The sequence below is a fragment of the Anopheles darlingi genome, chromosome 3, assembly GCF_943734745.1.
Source record: "Anopheles darlingi chromosome 3, idAnoDarlMG_H_01, whole genome shotgun sequence".
Taxonomy (NCBI): Eukaryota; Metazoa; Arthropoda; class Insecta; order Diptera; family Culicidae; genus Anopheles; species Anopheles darlingi.
This window is the reverse complement of record NC_064875.1, coordinates 30,173,439-30,185,938: the sequence shown is the minus strand read 5'-3', so window position 1 is coordinate 30,185,938 and position 12,500 is coordinate 30,173,439. Positions and strand designations below refer to the sequence as shown.

Sequence of the window (12,500 nt, the reverse complement as noted above, 5' to 3'; positions counted from 1 at the left end):
TGTCCCATCATTTTTCACTCATCTAGCATGAATAGACTAACAGCGGCAAAGTAAAGTGCAAAACCCCCAAATCAACAAAGCTCATCATTTGCTATCGATCTCATTATTCCACGATACGTGAGATTAAACGTAGTTCATCGCTAGGTTTATGGAGCTCACATGGACCTGAAAAATCTTGAGTGTTTCTGTTTGAGAGGTTCCTCAAAACCGTTCGCATTTAGTTCGCCGCATGCATGCCAATCCTCCAATTGAATCTGTCTGATGTGATTTCGTTGTTGGAGCGTTAACGTATATCGAAGGATGGAAAAACGTATGATTTTCTAGTAGATGACGAGGCAGTCTACATAAAATCTGATGCTTTGCTACATGTATGCAGACCGTGCGCGTATGAACTTTGGCTGCCTTGTTCGAAATGGACTGTACTGTTTTAGTTTGCCTTTGTACATGTTACCCTTTCCATCTGGCTATACGAAACTGCCCAAAAAGCAGTTCCGGGGTTTCTCTCAGTTTGCGGCGGTAAATGTTAATAAATGTGTTCATTTACACAATTACTATGTACATCAAACAATCGGCTTTTAACTCATCATTTGCAAATAAACTGACACATGGCCATTATAATGTTGCCATTGGCATGCGCAAAACATGCGCGTGCATTTCCCCCATGTACGCCCAGCCCAGAACTGCCTTAATTTAATCCTTGATCTTACTTTCTACTGTTTTTATCTTTTAACGAAACGATTGCAAATTTGTGATCTTAACTATGATTCAGAGCATTGGCATTGCGTAGCATTATGAGCCGAGTTTGGTGGTTGGTAATTATGTGCAAACGGCTTTTCACTCCATTTGCGTTGCGATGTGTTGCTGCATCATGTGTTTAATAGTGATTGCCAAATGTCGGTACCCTACACGCAATGAATGATGCTTTTTAAGTTCACTACCCTGAATAAAGCCGCATTCACTAAAATCACTCGCCGTTCGTTTGCCAGTGATCGTGTTCTAAGCAGATAAAACTGTGTTAACTATCGCAAAGCAAAACAAAAAGCATTCTAATATTAATTGTAACACATATTCATATCGTTAAGCAAACACTTATGCACAAAACGAACCTTCCTCAGCCCTATCCTTGATTATATGTTGGTGGTTCAATACCGCAAATGACGCAATCGCCTATGCGCGGAATGCGGAGTTCTGTAACAAAATCCTGAAATCTCCACCGATATGCGTGTGCTTGCTAATGATGTTATCGTTTCTGCCACTGCAATCTATGACACACGGGCCTTAGAGCTCCCCGAGCTGTTCCGATCCCGATAGAACCGTACCTGGCGTTAGACTGGTAGAATTGCAAAGAACTTAGTGCATGGAGCGGTTAAGCACCACCCACCATTCTACTAGACCGGTTCTAGCCGGTAACGCACTCTAGAATACACGGAGAATCGGATAGTTATTGTTGATCATCACGAAAGTAAAATGTATTTGCTTTTCTGTACTTTCTGGTGCATTCGTAAAATTACTACCTAACTTATGCGCTGCTGACGATGAACAAGATTGTATGTTCTACCTCTGTTTTGCTAACAATAACCCTGCGTCTCCGTATCCGCTCAAAGATGATGATGAATGTATTCCCGTCAGTCGAGACATTTGCTTTATCAACCGTATTCTATTAAGCGGTCATGGTTTTTGACGAACTATGGCCAACCATTTGGGCAATTCGCGTAGTAAACCAAGTACTATGGAACTAGGCGGAGCAGTAAGATCAAATTCGGATCGTAAACAATTACGTTTGCTCTGTGTTGTCATTAGAAGAACTGGAACGAGGCGCGTCTCACTAGCAAATCCAGAAACAGATACGAAATCGCATACAAACCAACTGGGTACAAGTGAACCCCTAACGAATAAAATATGCAAATTATTATGTATATATATGTATATAAAAAGAACCAAAGCTGATGGCCACAACAGCGCCCCGTTCCAGTGTCCTTCCATTTCGACGATCTGTCTCGAAAACTGTTGTGTGCTAGTTGTATAGGATAATAAAAATGGCGGCAAAAAGGGCCGGCTGCTTTAAATTAATCATCCTCATCATCCTCAAACTTCATGTCGTCGTCCAGCATATCGTTGGTATTATCGTGATAGCCGAGCATGTCTTGGGTCGATAAACTGTCATCATTGTCCTGCCCGTTGTACAGCGAACTCATCTCCCAGCTATCGTTGTCGTCTCCATCGCCCACTCCAAGTCCATATGCTGCAAAAGAAAGATAAGTCGACGGTTGCAATATTTGCGAAACACACTGTTGCACTTTAAAATACTTACTATCGATGTACTTTTCCACGGATTTCGGTACCATCGACTTGATTTTCTTAAGATCCGCCTCGGAACATACGCCGTTTTCCAACCCTGCGTGTACATGATAAATATTATTGCGGTATTATTAACTCATTCGACATCGTAATCCTTCATATCAACCCTTGGCTAACATACCTAACGAGAGTCCCATGCGTTTCAGGATTTCAAGATCATCGTGAATCTCGAAGGTATCATCGAAGGTGAAAGAATATTCAGATCTGCAAAACAGAGCAAAGAGATGAGATCGAAATCAGATTAGATACGAGGATTCAATAATGCTGTCGCGGTCAATGCTTACTTATCGTTTGAAATGTTGCAATTGATGTTGTTCTTGCGATCCGTGTTCACAATGATGAACGGGAGCTGCACGGCGGAGCTCGGATTCGGCACTAGGCCCCGCTCCTCATTGGCCTGATTACGAGCGATGAGCGACTTCAGGGCGACATGTTGCTGCACCAGATCAAGAAACGCCTGCTGCTTCTGCACGATCCGTAGCCGGGCTTTCTCGTTCTCCTTCTCCAGCTCTTCACACTCCTGCACCGTGTTGCTGGTCGCCAATCCGTGCCAGCGGATTTCCTTCTTCTCCTTCGAGATAATTTTCATGGCCATCAGCACGTTCAGCGCGTCGTAAACACGCCGCCGAATATTTTTCTGATCATACGACGCCGGATCAGCCCCCGGAACGTGGCTCTGGGTTTCTTCCGCCACCAGCTCGTTGGCCACCTCGTTGTACGTGGTGGTACCCTTCGCCTTCACCTTCTCACACACCTTCATCGAAAAGTGACGCAGACCTCGGCCAGCCTTGTCCGTTTTGCGTCGACGTGAGGCAGGTGTGTGAATCTGGCTTGGGGAAGTCTTTTTGCTGTACGAATGCTGTTGCATCTGCTGCCGCTGCTGATGACCACCACCACCACCACCAGCACCGTTGCTTGACGCTTTCTTTGTAGCCACGGGAGTAACAACGGCGGGCGGAGAATAGGAAACTGGTACTCGATCGTCCTGATCTTCCATTTCGTCCTCGGGGTCATCGATTACCAATCGATTCGACCCAACAACTGTCTTCAGTTCGCCCAAAGTAGAAACCACCTTGTTACCGGTGGTGCTGTACCGGGTACCACCGTTTGAGCTGGTGGTAGCAGTCGGTAGGGTGAAGGAGGATTGCGACATCGCTGATGTGGATGGAATAGCGATGTTGGTGACGGTACCGCCCAATGTTACGGTGCTGGAAGAGCTTGCCGTCGGGATCGTGGCTGTGGTCAGTGTACCCTGTAGCGATCCGAGGCTCGTCGCTGGGGCAGCAAACGTTAGGTTCCGACTAACAGACTGCGAGGGACTTGCAGAAATCACTTTATACTGTTGAAACTTGAGATGGAAACAAAACAAATAAGTATTTATTCTCGAACTCGAACCACCGCGGTGTACACCACAAGTACTTTCGGCTGATCGTGAGTAAACTTACCAGTTTGGGTGAAATTTGAACCACAGTTTTACCATTTACAAACTTATTCGTTCCTGCAGAAGGCAAAATCAGCTCTGAACCGGCAGGAGTTGCGGGCAGCAAAATAGACAGGGCACAGAGCTATTAGTATCAGCGGACATTTCTGGTAGGAATTTCATCATTTACTTACTATGTTTTGGTACGGTGATCAACTTCTGTCCGGGTGGTAGCTTCCGTACTACCGGCATTGTAAAGTTCTGCAAACAACAGAAAACATTTTGCTGTATATTAGTTTTGTTACGAAAGGAGCATACTATAGTGTTCGCGTTGGAATACACCACATCATTGTGATATGACAAGGTTTGTTTATGTTAAGGAAAAGCATTAGCAGTCAATACCACCACCAAATACAATGTTCATTTGTTTGCTTACAGTTCAACAGGGAAATTCTTTCCATGTTCCATACATTAAAGAACGATGCTGTTGCACATCGGTATTCAATTTTTTTTTCTTGAGAGACGCACGTCCGAAACCTATGCTCTTGGTGCAATACGGTGTATACGAAAAGAATCGAACAAACAGCAGAAAACATGAGCCAGTAACATGCGAAAAAAGGTAATATCATGCCAAGATCATTCTTGTTATTGTTGCACTGTTATCGGTGGGCTAAGCTAATCCGGTGACAAAACTCTTGCCTTATTAGATTCACTCTCTCTCTCTCACCACAGCTTGGCATTTAAGGCATTCAAATTTCCCAAAAAAAACAGCAGCTATTTTCCTTGTTGAGTTTTTGCTTACAAGCGTTGATAATGACGCAGAGAATTGAAAAAAAAATCGCATCCTCGGGGGGATCTCAACCAAACGACAGACGACAGCAGCAGTAGCATAACATACAATATTCATCCCTCCAATTGCGTCGGTCAATTATGCGGGTTCCATAGACGATCTGCGGCTGGTTGGAAATGCCAATGAGAAATTACGCGTTCCGTGTGCTTTGTTATGGATCCGATCGAGCCAACGTGACACCACGATGGTCGATCGCGTATTTGACGTTTTCCATCAACGCCCGCCCTCAGCGAAAGCAACGACGGAAGGGTCCGACGAGACAAAACGGTGAGCGGCCACCGCCGTAGAGATCGTAGAGAGGGCGGTTAAGCGCGCCTCTTCTACATCGATCGCACGACCGACTGGTTCTGCGTGTGTTGGTGTAGCACACCTTGACAGATCGAAGTCGCTTCGGTTTGTAAAGCTTGCGCCGAGAACCTGCTGCTGCTGGCGCTGCTGCTGCTAGGTGTGTCTACATACCTGGACCACATCATTCTCAAGCAGCAACAACACAACAATACATTAACCAAAATGGACGCATCCAACTTTTACACATTCCCTCACCGTGCGCTGAAGAATGTCCTTAAAACGCTTGGGGGAGAGAGAAATTACTAGCGCTCTTACAAGCCAAACGTCCTATCTCCTACTGCCCGGCCCAGCGTCGGTCGATTCCCGCGCGCGCCACTACGTATGTTTTCGCTTGCATCGCACGCTCCGTTGCTTTCAATGGCACCTCTTCCCGCCCGACCAGTCCACGCTCTTGACTGGCGCTGGGGCAGCGCGCGCGCGCTCATTCGCCCCAACAAACACTCGGAAACATGAAAGTACAACTGGAGCACAACAAAACCAACTGCCGTCTGGCGGGTTGGCCCCTGTCAATATTGCAAATCACACGAAACAGTCGGAGGAATCATAGGAACAATTCGCACACCCCTGACGACCTCTTGACTGAGCTGAGAGCGGTTGAAAAAAGTGGAGAAACACCGAGGTGGTGGATGAAGGAATTTGCAACAATAAAACATGAGACAACACATCTGAAAAGGCGGGGGGAAATCAAAACAAAACGCAGGCTGACTGGTGCGGGCGTTTGGATAGTGTTGAGCTTGACTGAACAGGATGTAACTTCTCAAACAGCATCTGCTGGATTAGCTGTCCCGCGAACCTTCACACATTACGTTTGTGTGCTTCTTGACAAGCGCGCGGTTGACGCACCGTGATGTCGAAAGATGATGGAAATCGATCCGACATAAGTTCGTGAACTACTCATCGCTTTTACACAGGAGGAGTATTTGTCTTCTCTGAACCTTTACATGACATTGAGCGATGTAACATCCATTACAATGCAAAACGGAGCTTTCGGATCAGACGTAATACCTATAATCGTAACTGGAACATTTTAGCAAGTGCTGCGATAGTAAACAAACGGTGACCGGAGTCAGATAAGAAAACGAACGATTTGACCACGTAGGCAACATAGCTTCCCGTAGCTCGACCGCGGAAAGCTATATGCTGCACACTATGCGGCCTATTGGAGCGAGGGTTGATTGCAAATGTCGATCGTGCAGTGATGCCGCCATTGCGACGCGCGATCAACCGATTATCGGGATCGTATAAACTACCTACAGCGACCGGGCCGAAACCCGGTAACCTTACATTCCCGGGCATACGGGGAAACTTTACTTGTGCGCGTACGCTGATGATGATCATGGGCGAAGACACTAGCCTGCTGATGCTGATGTCTACGTCTACAGTCTACGAACACACCCTCCCTTCTTCGCGCTCGTCGTTGTGCCTAGGTACCGTTGCTTGTCATCGATGGAGTCCCCCATCGCTCCCGTGGACCTGTTTTTGCGTGCGAGTAATTAATTGATCGGATATAGCTACCCTGTGCGAACAGCAGTCCAGCACACGTCATTGATATGCGGAGCTGGTTCCACGGATCACGAAACCAAGGTCTGTCCAAGAGCCCCACCCCACACAGCAGCCTGTGCAGGCAGGCGGGCAGATGGCAGGAATTCACGGGGGAGGGGCAAATGACAATGATTTGCAACTTTATTTAGCAAAATCAACTTCCCTCCCCTCCCACTTTTGGCAGGAACGAGTCCGTATATCGTATAGTCTCTCGGAATCTCATCCATAGGAAGCGAAGGACTCGTGTGCTCTTTAGCGCGTGCGTGTGGCTGTGTGTGTGTGTGGTACACCATCGACTGGCTCTCAAACGCCACATAAGGCAAGCGACCATTTTTAATTGTTGATTAAATGTGTGACAACGAGATTGCAATCGGAGATCGTCTTGCGGGCAGCATCACTTACCTGTCCACCGATGACGGCGGAAGCGGTGGTAGCGTTGCTGTTGCTACTGTTGCTGCTACCGCTGCTGCTCGTTCCTGCCGATACACCGACTGACGACGAATGGCCAACGACGCCAGCAGCACTTCCACCAATGCTCATGGCATCCTGACCATGACCAATGAATGTAGCCGTGGTGTTACCAGTGCTGCCACCGTTCAAATCCTTGGTAACGATCGTCTTCACCGTGGTTACGTTGGCGGGCAATGTCGTCCGGGCACCGGTGGCCGAGTTCAAGACGTGAAAAATTTGTGGTTGACCTAGAGCGAGGAAAAGAGAGGTTATGAGGGATGATGAGGTTATCAACTTTCAGACTTGGTGCGCCGTACGTATTGTGTCCTCATTTTGAAATGCGAACTCAACGTGTAACGGGTTGATTAAGCGAACGACCTGCAATATTTGATACGATTGTTCCTATTAACGTAGTCACAGCTAATCTGGACACGATGGAGTGTGTTTCTTGGTTTGAAGTTGGAATTAAAATTACAACCATAGAGTACTACGATTACAACTAAGTAGTGGTTGCAAAGTCATAGGTAACTATGTGAACCAGATGCCTTTTTATTGCTCCTGGAAGGCGTTTAATGACTGCATTCACGGGATCTTTATACGTTGCCGATTGTTTATTGTGAAACTCCGAATGAGCTAGCGTGATGCAACACTCCAGCTGAACTTCACACATCATATCATCCGGATGCTGCCTCATGGGTCGACGCTTCCATACCCTTATCATCAAAATTCTACACCAAATTCCGAAGCATTCGAGCAAATACCCGGAATATGCTAAAATAAGCACTTCTGCGTATGCATCATGATTCCAAATGATGTCACTCTGCCCCAAACGTACCGCAAATATTGGCGTGCAATCACGCGACCCAAGCGGTTCGATATGCATAATGCCGCTTCCCCGCGGACCAAACATTAAATGCGCCAGATTAAAAGAAAATAATGCGCACGATGAAACAACCCGGGACGCAACGAGCACGACGGCGAAGCTTTACAAAAAGAGAACCAACAACTCGGGGGACAAAGTGCATCAATACGCTGCACCGGAACGGCGGCGGCTTGCACGGAATGCAAACCACCGTACACTCTATGTACAGCAGCCCGACCATGTTCCGTGTTGCTCCGGCATTACATTGATGATTTCCGGTCCCAGGGTCCCTCTGGAAGCAGTAGGAGGCCTTTTCTCCTCTTTGCCTTTGGTGGCGGAATTATTTCGGTCACCAAAAAAAGGAGTGTGCGTGTGTGTGTGTGTGTGTGTGAGCACCGGCGGCCGATTCAGTATTTTATGCCGCGTTACGTTGTTGAAGCGTCGTTGAATTCTATTGCTCTCACCAAGGCGAAGATGGCAATACCAACGCGAAGAGAACGAATTATGCTGTGCGCCTGAATGCTGGTGTTGCTCTTCTGGAATAGAACAAGTCGATTTGAGGACAGCAGACTTCTCAAAACGAAACAGGTTCGTTATTAACGCTGTATTGGAAGATGAATACATTGTTTACGGAATCAACTGCATGGTCTACAAGCTCATCTTCCAATGTGCTGGCCACGCATTCCCCAATATCTGCAAGTGTGCTGCATGGAACACCGTGGGAAGCGCTACTAAATGGTCATGATGTTCATCACCATCCCTGCCAGAACGAGTCGAGCCTGCACCGAGCGCGTTCCAGGGTTTCTCGTGCTCCGGTTGGGACATTCCTCTTCTCGCGCCGCTACAACATGATGACGCCAGTGGGAAGGATATATGCGAGAACCCGAACCCCGCGACAACGAGGGCCTCGCCCGGCACACAATACCCCCTCCTCTCCTGTCCTCCCACCCCACAGCGAGCGGTAGGTGCAATAACCACCGAAAACCGTGGCACGGCGCACAAACTTATCGTTCGCTTCGCATTTGCACGCACGATTCGCGTTACCATCGGGATTCCTCTTTTTTCTGTTGTTGCTTCTCTCCCTTCTTTTCGCGCGATGCTCCCCATTTCGCTTTCGTCCCTGCGAGGAATGGAGGGGGAAGGCGGTTCGATGGAACGAAGAACGGCAAGCCCTTCTCCCCCGTGGTTTTCTCGTTATTCTTCTCCCTTTTCCTTCCCGAATTCCCCGTCAACGACACGATGGTGACCCCCGGCCGCGCGCGCACACATCGCCGGCGTTGTTTAGTTTAATTCTCACACACCAAACGCTCCTTTTGCGCTCCTTATTCGCTCTGCTCGCCTCGCTTCGGGTTTCTCGCGGTCCTGCGACGATTTCCTGCCTGCTCCGTTCAATGGTGATGATGGTTGTGTATGGGGCGCACTTTGGAGCAAAGCAGGCCTATCATCTCTCCAGCACACCATAACCTTCCATACACCTTCGCCGGGGGTTCTGGTTTTGATTCTTCGGCGTTGAGTTTTTCTTTTTTTTTTTTTGGTCAATATTCGTCCGCTCCGAATCCAGGCGCAATAGTAGTTCTTGAGGCTTTCCACTTATTCCTCCCACTTTCGCTCTCTCTGACTCGTTCCGCGTTCTCGACGCTCATCGCAGCAGCTTCATATCTGCTCTGCAGAGCCGCGCGTCCACCGCTTTCGGTGGTGGGTTTCTCTATCGACACATCATCATCATACGGCCACCAAGGCGCTGCTTGCTCTTCTTCCGCTGGACCACTTTACTTGCTTGAGGTGGTTCCGTGTTTGCGCGTATCATCGCCATCATCATCATCATCGGCAGCAGCAGCATCGCCGTGGTTCCTCGGCAAGCGCGTGGCGCGCAATCAGCCATGGTGGTGGTGGCGGTGGTGGTATTGGTGGTGATGATGATGATGCTGGCCATGTCTCTTGTTCCTCCCGCGCACCAGAAACCCTGAGCAGTGTTTGTTTGTGTGTGAATGTGCATCATTTTATTATGCTCTCCCTTGCATCGCCCTTTTTCGGGAAATTGCCTTCACTGCTTCTATGCTGGAGGTCAAGAGGAAGGCAGTGTAGCGGGCGTTGTGGTGGTGTTCCCTTTATTCCCTTTTATTCTTCCAATTCCGTTCGGTTTGGTGACTTGGATGATAACGAAGTCATTCGTTGTCGTGGTCGTGTTGGTGGTGGTGGTGGAAGCCTCACATTCCACTCCACCGATCCTTGCCAAGCCGCTGGGTTGTTGTTTGGAGCAAGATTTAAGGACCAATTCCACCAACGCCGCTTGAAACAAGGTGCATCATCCTGCACGGCGTGGCCACCGTCCGTTTCGGTTTTGCCTCGCGCATCAACGTGGAATGCCATCGTTCAAAGCGCCGACCAGCACGCACAACGCATGACACACCGAGAAGGGTGTATATCTCTCGTTGGCGCGTGGAAAGCAGCGACCCAGGAGAGCAATCGCGGCAAGGCACGACGACGCGATCAAGCCACAAGCGGCGAAACCGACAGAAGAGAGCACACACACAAAAAACACTCAAAACAAAGTCAGCACAGCACTGCCGAGTCGACTCGGGGACCGAGAGACATGCTGCTGTTGCTGCCGCTGCTGCTGGCGACTGTTATCGACATCACACACATACGCTGCTGCTGTGACCTGCTATGTTCTACCAACAACAACAACAACAACGGCAGATCCCACCAGAGAAGGTGCGATGGTGTGAATGTTAGGATTTGTCGATTCACCAAGGGTACGCAACAGCAGCAGCAGCAGCATCGATGGTATCCACGCACTGCTGAGACGGCGGGACCTACTGAGATGAGCACGAAAGGGAAGAGCGTGGTCGCCACCTCAGAGCAGCAATGCCATGCCATCTCATCAGGCGCTGAATATGATGGTATTTTCGATTCACAAAAAGGTAAGAATGCACACCGCAAAACAACGACGACGACGACGACGACAACGTTTTCGCGATTCCTGCGTCACCACTGCGCAGAGACCCCAGAGCGTGATGGTGACAAACGCCACACGCACCAGGCACCAGCAGCACGGAGCGCTCAAACCTGCTGACTGGGCACAGATAGAGCAGCGAGTGCCGCCTTGAGCGTTGCCATATATTTGCGAGCAACATAGCAAGCCTCTTCTTCCCCACGCGACGGTCCATCACGACGACCATTCGGGAATAAATCCCGCACAAGAAATGATATCCCCCCTGCCTTCACCGCATCCGTGGGTTGGTCAAAACGTAGCTGGCCGCAGAATGAAAGTGAAATTTAGCTACACTTTCGCACCGCGTCCCAGTCACCTAGGTTGAAGGTGGCAATCATACACACACGCAGAGGCGCCAGTGGTCCGTGTTCTGGGGCGTTCTGATAAACCTTGCGGAGTGTCGTGGTTTCCACTGTCTAATATATATACCACATCACCATCACCGCGGTCGCCCGCCGCGGTCGTGATGATGCTTCCCTGTTTGTTGTTTTCCTTATTTTCTTATTCACAACCGACCAAGCAGCCCATCACCGGGTTACTGCAACTGTGCTAACTGCAACGTAACGCAATGCTCGGGCAGAGCCGTGCGCACTCGATCCGGCCACAAAAGTATTTTATTTTTGTTGGAATCGGAGGAGATTCGCGGTTGCTCGCGGTTGACTAGCTGGCTCGCGTTATCAATTTATCGCCCTGACAGTTTTGAGAAGTCGTATAAGGGTAGAGGGGGTGTAGGCACAGTAGCAGTTTGGGAGCGGATGTGAAGTGCATTTCAGGGGTAGTAGGCCGTGGCGGGGGTAATAGTGACTTCAGATTCGGGGATCTGTGAGGGAGCCTACGTTCTAATATCTAACGCGTTCTGCCCACCGCAAGGTCCACGGAATGCCGTGTGCGAGTTCAAGGCCGTGTGTTACACACCAAACACGAGCGCGACCCCGTGCGACAGGGCGCCGGCAGGCTGCTTCCGGCCGCCTACTACTACTACTATTCATCATGAACATCGTCATCATCATTGCATTCTGCTGTGCGCGGCAGATCGGCGGTCGCTCGCTAGCGAAAGCACATTTTGCGCTCCACCCTTCGCCGAACGCTGATGCCCCGTCGTATGCAGGAGATGAGACCCTCGCTACCGTCGCCGCCGTCGCCAGACCGTCGACATTGGCCGTGATTAGAAAGAAGCCTCGTTGCAGAGGGTGTTAGGGCCGAAGGAACCGGAGAGGTCCTAAAAAACGGGAGTACCAACCAACCCACCAACAACCCCAAAAACTTACCTGGTTTCGTATCCTGTATGACGAAGTTAACCGGTTTGGCCTGGTGCGCCATTCTGTGCCGCTCCTGATATCTGCCTGTCCGGGAGGGGGTCAAAGGGGATCCACTACTACCGGGTGTACTACTAGCTCACTGATAAGATATAGTCACTCCCAGGTCACCACCACCGGCCGGTAAGTTTGGTTTTTTCCGCTAAAATTTTCTCCCCTTCATGCGAGCGCCTCGACGGCGTTCGACATCACACTTCAAAATGGCGATCCGCGACACAGCGAGGCGAGGCGCACAGCGGGCCGATTTTCTTGGCCGTCTGGCCGCGTGGGTTCTTGCACGATTATTGTTAATTTAGCACCACCAGAAAGAGGAAAGTTGCGGCCATCCGGGGATGCTGTTTTCGGGCGGATCGGACGTT

At 49.4% G+C, this 12,500-nt stretch overlaps 1 protein-coding gene across 6 annotated transcripts in view; it reads right to left on the bottom strand.

Moving 5' to 3' along the window:
- The window catches only part of LOC125957253 (transcription factor Dp-1), a 12,856-nt gene that overhangs the window by 280 nt on the left and 76 nt on the right, over positions 1-12,500 (bottom strand). Inside the window, exons 1-8 of one of the 6 annotated variants that reach the window (XM_049689817.1) lie at positions 12,094-12,500; positions 6,921-7,216; positions 3,973-4,039; positions 3,804-3,877; positions 2,643-3,706; positions 2,480-2,562; positions 2,312-2,395; positions 1-2,242 (exon numbers count right to left, since the gene is read on the bottom strand). The exon at positions 1-2,242 is cut by the window's left edge and continues 280 nt beyond it; the exon at positions 12,094-12,500 is cut by the window's right edge and continues 76 nt beyond it. In XM_049689817.1, the coding sequence (XP_049545774.1) occupies positions 2,067-2,242; positions 2,312-2,395; positions 2,480-2,562; positions 2,643-3,706; positions 3,804-3,877; positions 3,973-4,039; positions 6,921-7,216; positions 12,094-12,145 (1,896 nt within the window). In that variant the 5' untranslated portion in view covers positions 12,146-12,500 and the 3' untranslated portion in view covers positions 1-2,066. Of the gene's footprint in view, positions 2,243-2,311; positions 2,396-2,479; positions 2,563-2,642; positions 3,707-3,803; positions 3,878-3,972; positions 4,040-4,214; positions 4,301-5,087; positions 5,437-6,920; positions 7,217-11,127; positions 11,700-12,093 lie in introns of those variants that run through there. The other 5 variants (XM_049689818.1, XM_049689820.1, XM_049689821.1 and 2 more) reach the window with 5 other exon arrangements.